The 17,298-nt window shown below is 35.1% G+C and overlaps 1 protein-coding gene across 1 annotated transcript; it reads left to right on the forward strand.

The window, feature by feature from the left end:
• Positions 1-12,340: 12,340 nt before the first annotated feature.
• On the forward strand, positions 12,341-13,447 carry LOC132045863 (F-box protein CPR1-like). Its single transcript, XM_059436441.1, has one exon. It carries the CDS (start codon positions 12,341-12,343, stop codon positions 13,445-13,447), a length of 1,107 nt encoding a protein of 368 aa, XP_059292424.1.
• The last annotated feature ends 3,851 nt before the right edge of the window (positions 13,448-17,298 follow it).

Consider the following 17,298-nt stretch of genomic DNA (forward strand, 5'->3'; position numbering starts at 1 on the left):
CATAGAAACTATGCCTTGTCTGCATAGTTTTGTAGAAATTAAGTTACATAGATAATATGCCTTGTCCGGCATAATTCTGTATGATATTACAAAACTATGCCTTAAGACAAAACTTTGAAAATCTTGCCTTGTGATTTTTATTTTTTACTCTGCTGGGGTTCGAACCCAAAATCTCTGGTTTCATAGACCCTCCGAATAAAGTTACTTTCACCCACAAATTTCCATTAAATGAAAAGTAGCGTAAAAATAAAAAACCAGCAATTTGAGGGGTAAAAATTTAAAAATCAGCAATTTGAGGGGCAAAAATTAAAGACCAGTCCATATGAAGGACAATCCGCGCAATTTTTTGATGTATAATATGACTTATTAAATCACTTACCTTTAAAGATAACCCCGATTAGTACATCTAAGTACTTACCTTACTTGATTTTAGGTATGCAACACACTTACCTTTTTAGAACGTTTTTGTTTCCTTTAAATTCTACTGGCATCTTTCAATTTCTCACAAAATCACATTGAAAAAATTCTTATTCTCGACCCCCGCAGCCTTTTCGAGTCCCCAGAAAATGCATTTTCCAATAAGCAAAGTTGGATGACCTGAGCATTTGGTGTATCGGAGCAGGGCATACTATTGAATTTTCATGTCGAATCAAGGTGTTTCGGGCACAAATAGCTTATTAGTAATGTCCTTGGTTCATCATGAAAATTTGACGGCAGGTCTTGCAACGATAACACCAAATGCCCGGTTCACACAATTTTAATTATTGGTGAGCGCATTTTATTATCCCAACAAAAGGAATTTCTAGATCAAGAGCTTTCTCTCCTTCTTTGATTTGGTCAGAAACTGAATCAACTACCATCAAAATTTACCCACTCGTGCTAGCTCACACGGGCTTTGGAATTTGACGGCCATTGTCTGACCCTTTTTTTATGGGCCTCATAATGGCCAACCCAACCCATCACTAAGTGGGCTGCGGGTCTGGCCGAATTAACCCACTTTAAAAAAAATGATAATTATTTTAGTTTAAACTCGAATTAAAAAAATGCTAACATAAATATTTACAAGACAATATTACATGGTATTACTACTTTGTTAATCAAGCTTGAACAGCTTTTTCAAGGCGTTTTTTGGGCGAGTCGGCTGGGCACACCAAAACGCTTTGGGGCGCAAATGAAAGGTATAGATCCACAGGACGTATGCCTTAGAGTTTGAGCCGTAAGTCTTAGGCGCAAAAGCATAAGCTCCGGGCGAAAAAGACATATGCCCCTGACATTAAATTTAATTGTTGTTGTTGCAAAAGTATTTTGTCATGGATCGTGTTTTTTATTATTGGTGTAATGATATTTATACTCAATGTCAAAAAATATTTATACTCAATGTCGCTCAAGCCCACAGGTTGGCCTATCCCAACGTCGGTCAAGCCCACGGGTCAGTGGACTTTTCTGGGTCGGGCTAAAAAACCTCATTCTTAAATGGGCTCTAAAAATCTTAGAACAACCTTATCAAATCACGGGTTGGGCTGGGTCAGCCCAATGGGCCTAGCCCATATTGACGGGTCTGAAGATAAGCTAAATGTATCAATTAGGGTTTGGGTAATGTTGGATTTTTATTACAAAGTATAACTCTTTCCTCACCTATTTATAGGGGTGTCAAAAAAATATGAAAAACCGACCGAACCTAACCATACCGAACCGATTTATAGTGTTTTTTCAATAAAATCGTGGATTATTATTTAAGCTTATAACCGTCCCGAACAATTAGGGCAGTCTTTTTAATTTATACAAAAAACGAAAAAATTCCCGAACCGAACCAAATAGCCTTACATGTATGAAATATATTTTATATATTACAACTATATTAAATTGAATATAAAATATATATTTTATAAGTTCTGTTTGCAAAATAAAAAAGAATTTTGGCCACTAAATTTTGGGCCTTTAGTTGATTGGTTTAGTTTCAAAAGGATACCTCATATACATAGTCATACGGTCATAGATTTAGATGATTTAAGTAGGAATTTTTGGTTATAGTTAACACTAACAAGTTTACCTCCTCTTGGTCTCTCTCTACGTTGCTTGATGTATATGTATCAAATTCAAGTTTGTGATTCTGTGTGGCTATAAGTTAATGTTTGTTTTGGCTCAATTCAAAATTGCTGTCTTTGGCAAGTTATTCTTCTCCCTGGTCAATCAGTGAGGATTTACGTCACGATGATGCCATCGTTGTTGTCTTGCTACTTGATATAATACATTTCAGTTTAATTACTTTGTGTAGTTTTGCTAATAGCTTTTACATTAAATATTTCATAAGAAACAAATAGAAGCTTTATTTTGATGGTGTACTACAAATAGGTTTGTGGAGGTCTGTGTCGTTACATTTTAATGGTGGTGTATTCTTAGGTGACACTATAAAGCTAAAATAACCAAATATTAACCGAACCGTACCGATACCGAAGAAAAACCGAGATGATGGGACGGTCTCGAAAAGTCTAATTTTGATTATACAAAATAAAATAACCGAAGAATTGGGATGGTATAATTTTTTTAAAATAACCGACCGAACCGTCCCATTGACACCCCTACCTATTTAGATTCTAAAAATTCAACGTGGCGCTATGAGTTTTTCTTGTTTTCGATTATTTATATCTTTTTAGGCTCATAAACTAGAGCAAAAAAATGAGAGCAAAATAAATTTAATAAAAGTAGATATTCATTTTTTTGTTTTAATACTATGATTTTGAAATAAAAGGACTCCAAGAATTTTTTATACACACTCTAAATTATAGGATATTTCAATAAAAACATTTATATTAACAAATGTCAGAATTTTGAAACAAGTGGAGAAAGATTATATATTTATATATCATTCATCGCTCTTAAAATTAATTTAGTTTGATTTGAAACGAAGATCGAGCGAAAATGTCAGAATTTTGAAACAAGTGGAGAAAGATTATATATTTATATATCATTCATCGCTCTTAAAATTAATTTAGTTTGATTTGAAACGAAGATCGAGCGCAGTTAAAAAAAATCCCAATATATAACAAGCGCAAGTCTACATTCAATGAACACTGGGCAAAGGAATTGCACATGGTTTCTTGCTATTTTGGAGATTATCACCTTCACAGAACCTTTACGGGTTGTTTGGTTTAGAGACAAGTTGTGCATGGAATAATAATGTATATATGGTCATGTAGAGGTTAGTGACGGAAAAATTGTAATGCGGAGATTAATAATGTATAAAGTGCAATGATTCAAAGATTTGTTTTGTTTATTTATTTTTGAAGTGTTAATACATGATAGTTAATTAGCTCATTTTAGTTTTTTAATACATAAACTTATTAATGTTTGTTTTCTTATTACACCTCTTGTCTCGCATAAAACCAAAAACATGATCGTGCATAATTTATCCAGATATTATTCGGGAACGAAAATAACAATCAGATAATCTATTGCGTATTTCTAAATTTTATGCAAGTGTCAAAAGGTAGCCAAACATAGTATAACTGATGTGAGATTTACGCAAGTATTATAACATTTTATATATGTAACCAAACAGACCCTTAGATGTATAGCGTTGTCTCTCAGCTCAAACACTTCTTTTAGCTATTTTTTCGATTATGACCCAAACTAGACAAACCCCAGAACTACAATTAGCAAGCAACTATACATCCATATAAAGAATCGAGTCGGAGGCGCAAGGGTATAAAAATGCGGTATTTACCAAAAGGGTGCCCAAAAATTTATATAAAAAGGGGTATATGAAAACGATCACGATATCTTTGCCAAAAAATTTTTTGGTGACACAAGTCAACGAAAAATTAAAAAAAAAAAATTTAATTGTATAAGTAGTGATCCACGTTATACAATATAAATTGTAAAACGTGGATCAGTCCACGTTTTACAAATATATTTGTAAAACGTGGAGTGATCCACGTTTTACCTCTAAATTTTTTTTTTTTTTTTTTTTGCGAGCACTAAAAAAAAATTTAGTAAACTTTTTTTTTTGGTAACACTTAGTGTGTTTTTTCATACTTTGACCAATGATTAATCGTGTGTGAAGACTAAACGTCAATATTTTATATAGAACCGATATTTTTTTTGCGTATAATAATGTAGGCTCAATACATCAAGGATACGTAGACGTTGGATCGTCATTTTAGGGGTTGAAAAGGTGCCCGAAGTAAGTTTTTGTTTGAAAAAACTTAGTGTTTGAGCGTAAGGTTATTTTAGTCAACTTTATATGTTGAAAATTAAGCTTTATTTTCAAAAATTGAAACCGCAGAAGTGAAATTGACATTCACGGGTACATTACCTTGGGATTTTTACGTTGAAATCTATTGCGTATCATCATCTTATAAGTAAATAAATAAAATTTCACGCCGATTTGGGAAAATCGAAATTGAATGGGATAAAAGGCGTTTTTTTAAAAATCGAAATTAATCAGCTTTATTTGTCCGCATAGATCTCGAAAAAATACGCAAGTTCAAAAAAAAAAACGCGTAAAACGGACGTCCGGCGCAAAGTTATGACCATCTAAAGTTTGGACCACTTTACAGTAGTTTTTCTCCTATATTTTTTTTAGAATTATATTTATATTCAAAATAATGTTTTATCGTGATTAAAAAATAACACGCTTAAATCAAAACCTTAAAAAAATAAAACACTTAAACCTTAAACAAAACTTATTTCGGGCACCTTTTCAACCCCTAAAATGACTATCCGAACGTCTACGTATCCTTGATGTATTGAGCCTACATTATTGTGAGGAAAAAATATCGAGGTTCTATATAAAATATTGACGTTTCGGAGTCTTCACACACGACTAATCATTGGTCAAAGTATGAAAAAACACTAAGTTTTTTTCAAACAAAACTACGGGCACCTTTTCAACCCCTAAAATGACGATCCGAACGTCTACGTATCCTTGATGTATTGAGCCTACATTATTGTACGCAGAAAAAAATATCAGGTTCTATATAAAATATTGACGTTTCGGAGTCTTCACACACGATTAATCATTGGTCAAAGTATGAAAAAACACACTAAGTGTTACAAAAAAAAAAAGTTTACTAAATTTTCTTTTTTAGTGCTCGCAAAAAAAAAAAAAAAAAAAAAAAAAAAAATTTAGAGGTAAAACGTGGATCGGTCACGTTTTACAAAATATATTTGTAAAACGTGGATGATCCACGTTTTACAATTTATATTGTATAACGTGGATCGATCCACGTTATACAATTAAATTTTTTTTTTTTTTTTTTAAGATTGACTTGTGTCGGAAAAAAAAAATTTGGGGTATATCGTGGATCTTCCCACGATATGCCCTTTTGTATATAAATTTTGGGCACCCCCTTTTGGTAAATACCGTGTATTTTTATACCCTTTAAGCTCTGGACTCTGAAAGAATCATGTTATGGTTATTGGATCAACTATAGCAAGTATCAAGCTACCGATATTATAATCGCAAATGTATGTTCCCTTAAATGAAATAATTTAAATCCAAATAAGCTCTAACAATCAATTAGGATGCCTAATCTAAAAAGGGATATTGACACTTACATTTTTTACTTTTTAGCAAATGAACTGCAAGAAAATTAACAGTGTATAACCATATCCAGCAAAAACCGACAACATACTAAGAGAATTTGAAGAAAAAAGGTAATAGATAACTTCTTCATCATATGTGGTTGAAATTAGTTGAAAACACAGGGCAAATCATTCAATTTCTAGGTTGAAATTTGAGAAAAATTAGAAGTGATTGTAGACTTGTTTCAAGTAAGAAAATCAGACATAGGGTGTGTTCGGTATGGACGAAAATGTTTTCCTGGAAAATAAGTGAATTTCCACTTATTTTCTCATGTTCGTTTGGGTAGTGGAAAATAAGTAAATTTCTTACTTATTTTCTCATGTTCGTTTGGTTGATAGAAAACGTTTTCCGGAAAATACTCATCCAAGCCTCACCAACTCCATCCCAACCCCATACCCGCAACCCCACCCCACTCCCACCCACCCACCTACGCCCCCACCCCCCACCCTCCAAAAAAAAATTCTTTTGATTTTTTTTTTTTTTTTTTTGCGCACCCCCCCAACCCTCACCAACTCCAACCCAACTCCATACCCCCCCCACCCACACCCCATCCGCTCCCACCACCTACTCCCCCACCCCCTCCATTTTTTATTTATTTTTGTTTTTGCACCCAATCCCAACCACTCCCGTAACCCATACACCACCCCCTCTGTGCCCTGCCGCCCCCAACTTTTTTTTTTTTAAGTTTTTTATTTTTTTCTAAATTTTCTACGCGACCACATCCCCATCACCCCCTCCCCTTGCGTGGAACCCATACCACGCCCCAACGCCCCCCTCACCCCAACATTTTTTTTTTTTGAAGTTTTTTATTATTTTTGGTTTCTACACCCCTACCCCAAAAAAACATCTTTTCACCGCCACCTTTAGCTCCCCCCCAATTAAAATACCCTATCACCCTTCAAAAATTTTAATTCTTAACCATGCAAAACATTAAATTTTTATAATTGTCAACTTTTTTTCAATTTTTTTTGGAGGGCGGGGGGGGGGGGGGGGGGGGAGGGTTGGGTGCAAACCAAAACAAATGTCAACTTTTTTTTGGGGGGGGGCGAGGGCGGGGTAAGGTGCGTGGTGGGGTGGGTTGGGGGGTGCAAAAAACCAAAAAAAACGTCAAAACTTTTTTTTCAAAAATATTAATTTTTTTTGTTGGGGGGGGGGGGGGTAGGGGTGATGGGTGGGGCGGGGGTGGAAAAAAAAGTTTTTTTCAAAAAATTTTTTTTTGGGTGGAGGTGCAAAAAACCAAAAATCAAAAATATTAATTTTTTTTTTTGCATGGGGGTGAGAGTAGGGGGGCTTTGGGGTGGGAGAGAGGTAGGGTGCGGGGTGGGTGGGGGTGGAAAAAAAAGTTTTTCAAAGAAATAATTTTTGCGTGGGGCGGGGGGGGGCGTGGGTGGGGGTGCAAAAAACCAAAAAAAATGTCATTTTTTTTTCAAAAATATTAATTTTTTTTGCCGGGGGGGCGTGAGGGGGTAGGGGTGCGGGGGTGGGAGAGAGGTAGGGTGCGGGGTGGGTGGAGGTGGAAAAAAAAGTTTTTTCCAAAAAAAAAAAACATTTTTTTGCTTTGGGGGGGGGGGGGTGCGGCATAGGGTTCGGGGTTTGGGGGGGGGGGTGCACAAAACCTAAAAAAAAAAAAGGTCAAAACTTTTTTTTTAAAAATATTAAATTTTTTTCGGGGGTGGGGGGGGGGGGGGGTAGGGTGCCGGGGGTGCAAAAACCAAAAATAATGTCAAAACTTTTTTTCCCAAAAAAAATTATTTTTAGGGGGGGATGGGTTCGGATAGGATCGACTAACATCACCGAAAGCATTGTTAAAATACTTTTACGAGAGGGTTTTATCGAAAACGTAAGGAAACATCGCGAAAACAATCAATATTTTTTGATTTTAACCCTAAGACATAGACGAAATAAGAAAGAATCCTATAAAACTATTTTAAATTTAAAGAGAATAAGCCGACCGGGTCTACGAATCTATTCTAACTCTCAACGAATTCCACGAATTTTAGGCGGAATGGGGTGGTGGGGTGGGTGGGGGGTTGGGAGTGGTTGGGGTTTGGTGGTTGGGATTGGGTTGGGTGGTGGTAGGGTGGTTGGTGGAATGAACTTGTGAACTTGTTTTCCCTACTTTTATTAGGGAAGTCATTTTCCCCAATTTTGAGGAAAATGTTTTCCAAAAGAAAATGTTTTTCAAACTTTTTGACCAAACGAACATGAGAAAATTGGAAAACATTTTCTGGAAAATATTTTCCTCCATACCGAACACACCCATAATGCAAATCATTTAGGTTCAAGTTTAACTTCTATGTATTAATAATATAAAATTCTATTTACGGTATCAGATCACATAATTATTAAGAAATACTCTCCAAAGCGAATCCCATAAGTTATCATGTTTTTAGATTTCAAAATACTTTGATCCAGATTTTTTTTCTCCCACAAGTTATCATATTAATGAATTTAATGAAAATGATATACGTACACCAAGAATTTTGGTGGAATGTAAGTTATCATACTTTTAGAACTTCAAATAATTTGACCCAGGTTTTTGTTCTCCCACAAATTATTATATTAATGAATTTAATAAAGTGATATACTAAAAAGTCCACCAAGAATTTTGGTGGAATGTATCAAATCCCTCCATTTTTAGTCAGAGATTTCATGTTTGAATTTTGAGAGAAAAAATAATCCATATATGCTGCGCAATATCATTAGCCTATCTAGTTTTCCAATTTTAGCTCAACTACTTAATTCTTACTTGAATTAGCTCAAATTGTACGGAAAAAAAGTAAAGGTTTTCTACCCGTTTGTCAAAATTCAATTTCTTTTGGAGGCGAACTGCCCTTAAAGAAGGGAATCTGACACACCCACATAAAAAAGTGAAGACTTTCCCAAGAAAACTCATTTTCTCTCTTCCTTCTTTTCGCTTTTCTCTCTCTGCTCTTTCTTTCTTTTCTCTCTAATTTTAGTTGTTCAGTTACATATTTCTCTTTCGGTTTTCCCTCTCTCTCCCATGCTTTGTTATTCCATTCTTCATTTTTTTTTTTTTTTGCTATTTTTTCTTCAAGTTGTCTCATTTTATGTGTTTCCTTACTTTCTTTTTATTTCTTCCTCTTACAAGATCCATTTATGAAACAAAATCTAAATCTGAAAACTCAACGTATTCATAACGATTTAGCTTCCATGAGCTTCCTCCGATTCACTCTTTTTTTATTTTTTTCTTATATCAACATTGTAGTAAGCCGAGCGGAAGTATGATGAATCTTAACGAGGAAATGAAATGTAATGTTGCATAGAACTGGGAGTCCTAGGGAGTTTGTAAGTGATTCTAGTAGGAATATGATGAATTAGAAGAGGAAGCACTCCAATATTGATAGTTCGAGTAGCTTGTTAATTAGGTAATAGCCTGAGAATGAAATAATGGATGGTGTTGTACAGATGGTCGGAATACGATGGTGTTTGAGCGGAAATTTTGAGCCCCAAGAGAATACATTGCTTATACATCGTTATACAATGTTTATGCTTTTTTTTTCTTTTTTCTTTTTGTAAGTAAGTAATTTTATTGACCAAGTATTATTTACAAGCACGGAAGGTCAAAGCTAGGCAGGTCTAGACAAACTCACAGCCTTGCCAACACAACAAACATCTAAACTTCTATTTCAATTAAATACTACACCTCTACTTAACCATCTGGATAGTAATTTAGCTCATACAGCCTCCGAACAATCTAGTCCATTTGGATCCTCTACAATGTGCCTCCTGAACAATGGTTCTAATAAGTGCATGCACAGTCCTTCTTCTTGTTTCGAAAATCATGTTGTTTCTCTCTTGCCAAATATAGTAAATGCAGCCAGCCAAAGCCATTCTATATATTTTAGCAGTCGAATTGCTTCATCTGCAATAGGTTTCAGCATATGCCAGCTTTTGTTGCCAGTCAACGGTTGTTCTGGGTATCCATTGTCATAGTAACTTCTTGGACCAAACTTGTGATGAGAATGAACATTCAAAGAAAAGATACCCACAACTTTCTTTAGAGTCTCCACATAGAGCACAATTGATGTCTTTAGTGCAGCCCCATTTAACAAGCCTGTCTCTAGTTAACAGTCTACCCTCCCGACACTGCAACGAAGAAGATTAACAACCATCTAGGTGTTCCCCCATTAGTACAAACTAATCTCCTCCAAGGTACTCTTTGAAATTCCCCTCTTAATTGCATATAAACCTGTCTGATAGAGAACTGTTCCCATTGCATCAAATCTGTTTCCCGCAGTCCAATATGCTTCATGTACTTGTGAGCTTTAAGAATCTTTCTGATAACACATGAGGCTTGGCCAGGTTGAACACCCCAAATGAATCCCTGTTTGCTATAGTACATATGTACCCATTGCACCCACATTTTATCTTTTCTCGTACATAAGTTCCACAGAAGCTTATATATAGCAGCCTTCCACACGCTTATATCCAGAAAATTCAGGCCCTACAGACTTTGGATTACATAATGTTTCCCATGCAACCATAGCTTTCTTTGACACCTCTGCCCTTCCTGCACAAGAGGCTCCTACAAGTTGCCTCTATCACTTTAATCAATTTATTTGACAGTACAAATGCTTGAGACCAAAAGATCTGAATAGAGAAAAGCACATATTTTATGAGCTGCACCTTTCCAGAGTAGGATAAGAACTAAGTGGTCCAAGATTGTATCCTTCCAAGCATTTTATCAATCAGTGATTTATTTGTACTGGGGATATTATTTACGAATTACATAGAGTGTATAAGATTGTATATGTAATGCATGTATAATAGCGTATAAGGATGTATATGTAAAGTTACAAAAGAAGTTGAGCAACTGATATATAGCTATACATTACATATACATTCTCTATATACCAATAATATAGTGAGCTACATTGGGTGCAAACTAAATGCATGGGCTGTATCCATGGGTCGCTATCGTACCTCTCGGTGATCTAACTTACCAAATTCGGCCTGACTTTTTAATTGTTACAGGTGCAATCCGTTCTCAATGCCTTTTCTTTCTTGCTTGCTATTTATGTTTTATTTCTAATTCTTCTCCAACAGGTAATTTGTTTGGGACTCTTTGATACTAAAAGTGCCAGGTCTGTGTGAAATTTTAAGATGCATTACGAAAATGAATATTGCATATTCTGAGCTGGTTCCACCAAATACTGAGTATATATAATGTTTATATAAAGTTATACAGAACAAATATATTATCGGGAAACTTGCAGGATTGCCTTTCGGGCCGGGTGTCTTCAATTTTTTCCCCTCAAATTGGTGGTCTTTAACTTTTGCCCTTCGCTAAAAATTTCTTGGTTTCGGGTTCGAACTCCCGCTCAGTCAAAAATTTAAAAAAAAATTGCAAGGTAGAGTTTGGATTTCTCGCAAGCGCGTAATTTTGCAAAAATTTCGCCTTGCGAATCCAAACATCTGCCTTGAGATTTTTTTTTTTTTTACTAAGTTGGGGTTCGAACCCACAACCTCGGGGTATTAGGCGAAGGGCAAAACTTAAAGGCTACCAATTTGAAGGGCAAAAATTAAAAACCATCCCAAATGAAGGGCAATCCGCGCAAAAAAATGTATATTATCTATATACCGATGATGCAATGGGCTACAATTGTTGTTAAGATGTGTGGGCCGTATATATAAGTTATTTGGATTAAAAAATTGGCAAACTTACAGATATAACTACCTTCTACGAGGATCTTACCATTAGTAGCTACCATTTTTCAAATTACAATTAGTAGCCTACTTTTAAGTAAAAGCTGTGTATTTCGCGTGTATTTGGGCGAGACTCTCCCCTTGCCCACCAATATTCGAACCCAGCCAACAAAATTACTTTTCTTACATATTTTTCATACACTCAAAAACAAGGAGAAGAAGCTAGGGAAAATATGTAAGAAAAGAAATGTTGTTGGCTAAGTTCAAACTCATGCAAAGGGAGAGCCTCGCCAATAACTACTTCAACCACTCTAACTTTATGTAGTTTGGTGTAGCTATGAATGGTAATTTACAAAATCACTGTAGCTACTAAATATAAATAAATTAAAAGATAGTTATTATCAATAATTACCTTTTATAAGAGCTACACCAAGTAAAAATTCTAAAATTATTTGTCTTGAGAAATTAAAGACCCACATAAAAATGTGATTAAACATGCAAATGACCATGATGATGGTCCATGACTCATGAGTCTAATTGAAGGAGAAATTGCACGGTTTTCCCTTCAAATGAGTTGGTCTTTAATTTTTGGCCTTCAAATGGGTTGGTCTTTAGTTTTTGTCCTTCAAAATCGAATTTAGGCCTAGTAGGGCATAATTTCTTTTAATGTCCCGGCATAAGTTGTGAGATATCCGGAAATATAAACTTATGCCGCGATAAAAAAGTATTTATATCTTAAGGGACAAAATTAAAGACTAACACAAAATAGGGCCAAAAGTGCAAATGACCCATAAGTGGAACGTAGTGGATCAAGAATATAGTACGTAGACAAGTTGGACAATTTTGGCCCAACAAGTAAAACGCGTCGTATCTTGTCACACATGACTCCCTTTTTGTAGTCCTTTTAGGAATCAAATTTTACTTGTGCAAGGAATTTAATATATTCAACTTCGAAGTAGGATCAAATATTTATAGATAGAATCACTACATGACAAACCCTACTTACACTTATTTTTGTTCTCTAATTTCTGTAGCTTTCTAGTTCAATCATCGTTCCTCGTTAGGCATTAATTGTCCTTTATTATGGGACTAGAACACATCCAAGAGGAAATACTTAGCAGGCTGCCTGTGAAGTCTCTTATTCGGTTCAAGCGTGTTTCGAAATCTTGGAAGACATTAATCTCCGAACCTTACTTTAAGAAGAAGCATCTCAATCATGCCAAAAACCACAATTCCCGAAAATTGCTTATTAGCCAAAGTGGTTATGGTCAGGATCATACTTTTACCTTCTATTCTTCTTCTTTGTCCTCAGTTCAACTTGTTAAGGATATACAAAGACTTGATTGGCCTTTAAACTCGAAAACAATTCATGCTAGAGTATATTGTTGTTGCGATGGCTTGTTTCTCATCGGTATTTGGAGTAATGTTGAGGAGGAACATCCTTCAATATTATTGCTATGGAACCCCGCCACAAGAGAATCAATAGTACTTTCTCATTCAGAATTGCCGCCATCAGAATTATCTCTTTATGGATTAGGATATGACTCCACTAGTAATGACTACAAAGTCGTTAGGATTGACGGGTATGATTATTATACACCCGATGAAATTCTCGTACTAAAAAGTGGTTCCTGGAAGAAAATTGATAAAACAACATATAGGTCAGATGGCTGGTTATGCGCATCTCATGACAATATGGACGGTTTGGTATTTGTACATGGAGCACTTCATTGGCTCGGTTGCGAGCCGAGGTTCACAGTGGTTTCGTTTGATATTTCGAATGAGATGTACGGAGAAATACCGCTGCTTAAGATAATGCACTCATTCACTATGAAAACAGGTTTATCAGTGTTAGGAGGAATGCTTTGTGTTCATTGTAACAAGCACGAAACTTTTAATTTATGGGTAATGTACGACTATGGTGTCAAAGAATCTTGGATTAAATCGTTCACCATACCACAAAAACAATATGGGTTTTGTTTTATCACACCGATATATAGGTTTCCTGATGATGAAGTGCTGCTATTTTGCAACCTCAAAAAGGTTGGAACTGTATTTAGGACATTCGATGCATCATTCAGATTAAGCAATCGAATATGGCCGCTAGATTGTGACGATATTGATGCACGTACCATTCAAGATGGTTTTGTTTATACAGAAAGTTTGATCTCTCCAAAATTGGATCATTAAATTGTGTATTGACCGTTTGGATAATAAGTATGGTTCTCGTACTTACTATAATAGTGGAGTATTATATATTTATGTAAGATCGAAGCACTTTAATTTTTTCATGTTACACGCTATTATTCGTCTCATTTTTTCCCCTTCAATTCAAGTTCAATGAAATGGCTCGTTTGAGTAGTGATTTGGGTTCAAGTAATACAATGTATCTTAAGAAGTGTTTGCTGTATATGTGTAATTTTAAACTTACTAGTTGAAGCAATTAATTTAAAAATTGCACTTCATAGTCACTGCAGCTTTCGGACGAAAATTAATATTGGAACCCGCAAATTTTGCGATCCAACTATTTGAGTATATTAAATCATATCGCTTTAGCAACCCGCATTGTGATTCAACTCTGATTTCAAATCTCAAAATATCCAAAATGTTTTGGATGATTTGAGATTCCATATCATGATTTCAAATTTTTTAAATGTAAAAGTTGACTCATAAATTTATATTTTGTAAAAATAGATCCATAAGTTGATAGATATATTTGCCAACTATTTATTTCAAATATTAAAAGATCTACAAGTTAATAGTATTTTTATAACAAATTTACTCTTACCAACCATGTGAGAAGATTATATTAAAGATTAGGTACACTACGACTCATATTCAATTTTTTGAATTAAAATTTGATCAATTTATGTGTATTTTTTAGAAAGGCCTTCTAGTAGTTTTGATGGTTTTCACAACTTATGAGGTTTTTATGTCTATACGAAAAAATACAACTTAAGGATTCCAAATTGCATGTCCAAAATAAAACTTCAACTTCAAGTCATCATGATTGATTTCAAATCATGTCAAAACGGCTGCTAAATCATATTGCTTTGACAAAATTTCAACTGGCGTCTTGTTTCTCTTTTTCTTTTTTGGTAGAAAAGATAACTATATTAAGAATACATTTGGTCTTTGTAGGAATTATCTTTAGAATCTCCGAAAGAAAGTGAACAACATAAGATGGTGGATTAAAATACAATATCAAGTTATTGAAAAAAGTGAATCAGAAAGGGGTGAGTGCTTCGGTTGCTATTGTTGTACCAGAGGAACAGGATGCAAACAACAATGGGAAACCATGAAGTACATTCCTGGATGCTGCTAGAGGTATGAGCATTCCTCCTAAAATTGAGAATGGCGTGAAGATTGCTGAACTGCAACTAGATGAAGTAGCCAAGGAAAGTGCCAAATGGAAGCAAGCACTCATTCTATATGTCATAGGAGCGAGATTTATTGCTTGACAATGGAATTTTGCTTCTAAGCCTAAGGTATATTTTCATAATGATGGATATTTTCTAGGCACTTTCTTCCTTTTCTTTATCATTAGGCAGTCTAGTATAACAATCTGATGCATAATGACCAAATCTGTGACATCTATAGCATTCTACCTTGGATTTGTCATGGTCTCGACCTCTGCCTTTGCCTTGAAATTGATCAGTGTTGGCTTTGAAATTTCTGCTGAAATCTCTGCCTCCACGATCTCCTCTTCCTCTTGCTCGGCCTCTACCTCTACCCCTTCCTCTATGGTTATTGGAATGAGTATTAGTAGAAGCCTTCAATGCTTGCTCCTGTACCGTGGAATTTTTGTTCATCTTCTGTTCATGAACCAAAGAAAGAACTTTGCAATTCATCAAGAGATAGTGCATCTATATCTTTTGACTCTTCAATTGAGCAGACCACATAATTATATTTTGGTGTCAGCGAGCGCAAAATCTTCTCCACAATGGCAACATCGTCTATCTTCTCACCGTGGAAACGCATTTTGTTGGTGATTTCCATTGTTCTAGCACAATAATTGGTGACAGATTCTCCTTCCTTCATCTCTAGTGTTTCAAAATCCTTTCTCAAAGCTTGAAGATGTGCACGTTTCACCCTTGTAGAGCCTTGATACTTCTTCTTCATGGAATCCCAAATATCTTTGGAAGTTTCTTTGCAAAGAATTGTTTCCAAAATGGGACGATCAATTGCCTGAAAGAGATAGTTCTTTGCTTTCAGGTCTTTTAGCTTTCTAGCTTCGAGTTCTTCTTTTTGTGAATCTGTCAAAGTTGTGCCAGTTGCTGGCTGCTGAATTCCATTTTTGATGACCTGCCAATACTCCTTGGACCGCATGAAATTCTCCATTAACATGCTCCAATGATCATAGTGACCATCAAAGCGTGGAATAGCTGCTTGCACAAAATTATTTTCTGTGGCCATTGGTTAAATGTAAAAGGAGATGAAAGAAATTTTGGCTGCCTCACTTGTTTTCCCTCTCAGGATAACCTGGCTCGGATACCACTGTTGATATTTTGCAGATTGAACAAACTCAAACTGATATGAACTAGAGATGAAAACACACCAGAAGAAAATAAAGTACTGCAAACACAGCGATATACTAAATAGCAACAAGGGGAAGCCGTTATATAGGCTTTTACAGAGACTTTTGTGCTGCGCATAAAACCCACAAACCCACGACTAAGTGAACATTAACTAGGACTCCTAACAGACTCCACTATCTCAACCACTTCCTAGTAACTAGGAGCTGACCAATTCAACTAAATAAAAGACCAAACAAACATTAAATAAATGACTCCTAAATACAAAGGATAATTCCAACAGTACAGAGCAAGCTTGCAGCCGCGACTTGCTAGTCGAATACAGGAATTGAACTTCTATCCTTAGAGTATGGCTAGATTTTGTTCTGATGTTTCTATGAATTCTGCACCTAGGGACCACTGTACAGGTGGCCAGAATTTTCTCTTGTGTACATAACTCTTACTTGGTAAATAAATATTTAGTTACCAAAAAAAAAAAATGTTAATTTCCATATTATCAGCTTCAAGCAACATTAACTGGCAATCATTCATCAGTACTGGATTAAATATGCTGATCTGCTTTTGAAGCTATTCAATACTACAAATTTTGAATAATTTGTAACTCTTGCTATGACTATATCTCAAAGTGTGAATTTCTGTTTTCATTCTTAATTGTATTACAATGTCAGTTTGTCTTTTAGTGGCTTGTATTCAATAACACAATGTTTATGAAATTAAAGGAACGAATCATGTAGTTATTGTAACCTTTTCTTTCCTTATTTATCTTTACCACATTATCCACTATTTACATAATAATATAATTTTTATTAGCCTGTCACTTGGTTTAATATTTTCTTGTCAATTACTCTTTTTTAATATATATTTTTCTTATCCCTGAAATATAATTTTATATTTTTTAGAATTTTGTTCTATTATCACATCCTTCAGTTCGCTAAATATATGAATAATATGGCATTACGTTCAACAATCCATTTGCTTCCTCTCTGAGCAATTGCTTCTCCCACTCTTAGTAGTTCTTGAAGTAGTTTTTTCTTTTAATTTGTTGCGAGACCTTCGAAATATGGCCTGTGAAGATGCTTCAGAAGCCAGAAAAACTAAAATTATTTTAGGAAATTTTCAGGAGAAAAGATCAGATTGACCAACAACACCATCACTTATTGTTGAGAAAAATCGAAGCCCGTGATGATAAGGTGAGCTTTCTTCCTAATAGCGACCATTCGGCTTAGGTTACTAATCTTACAATGGTCAAAAATAATCGCTGTGCATCAAGATTTGTAACATAGCTTGTCATAGCTGAGATGCTCCTTGTGCTAATACGTTTGTTTTTTTTCTTTTTTTCTTTTTCCCTACTGAGGGAGTACTATGCTGGACTTTGAAATTTCAAATCTTCTTAGTGGTAACTGAATTTTATTTTTCATATGATGCCTCCCATTTAGTGTTCTCTTCCAGTTGGTAGTATTCACATTAGCTAAGTTTTTTTGTCATGCATTTTCAATGTAACTATAA

The sequence above is a fragment of the Lycium ferocissimum genome, unplaced genomic scaffold (genome assembly GCF_029784015.1).
Source record: "Lycium ferocissimum isolate CSIRO_LF1 unplaced genomic scaffold, AGI_CSIRO_Lferr_CH_V1 ctg8331, whole genome shotgun sequence".
NCBI classification, from domain to species: Eukaryota; Viridiplantae; Streptophyta; class Magnoliopsida; order Solanales; family Solanaceae; genus Lycium; species Lycium ferocissimum.

Coding starts and splice junctions, on each gene's coding strand:
- LOC132045863 (XM_059436441.1), top strand. CDS start 12,341: ATGGGACTAGAACACATCCAAGAGGAAATACTTAGCAGGCTGCCTGTG.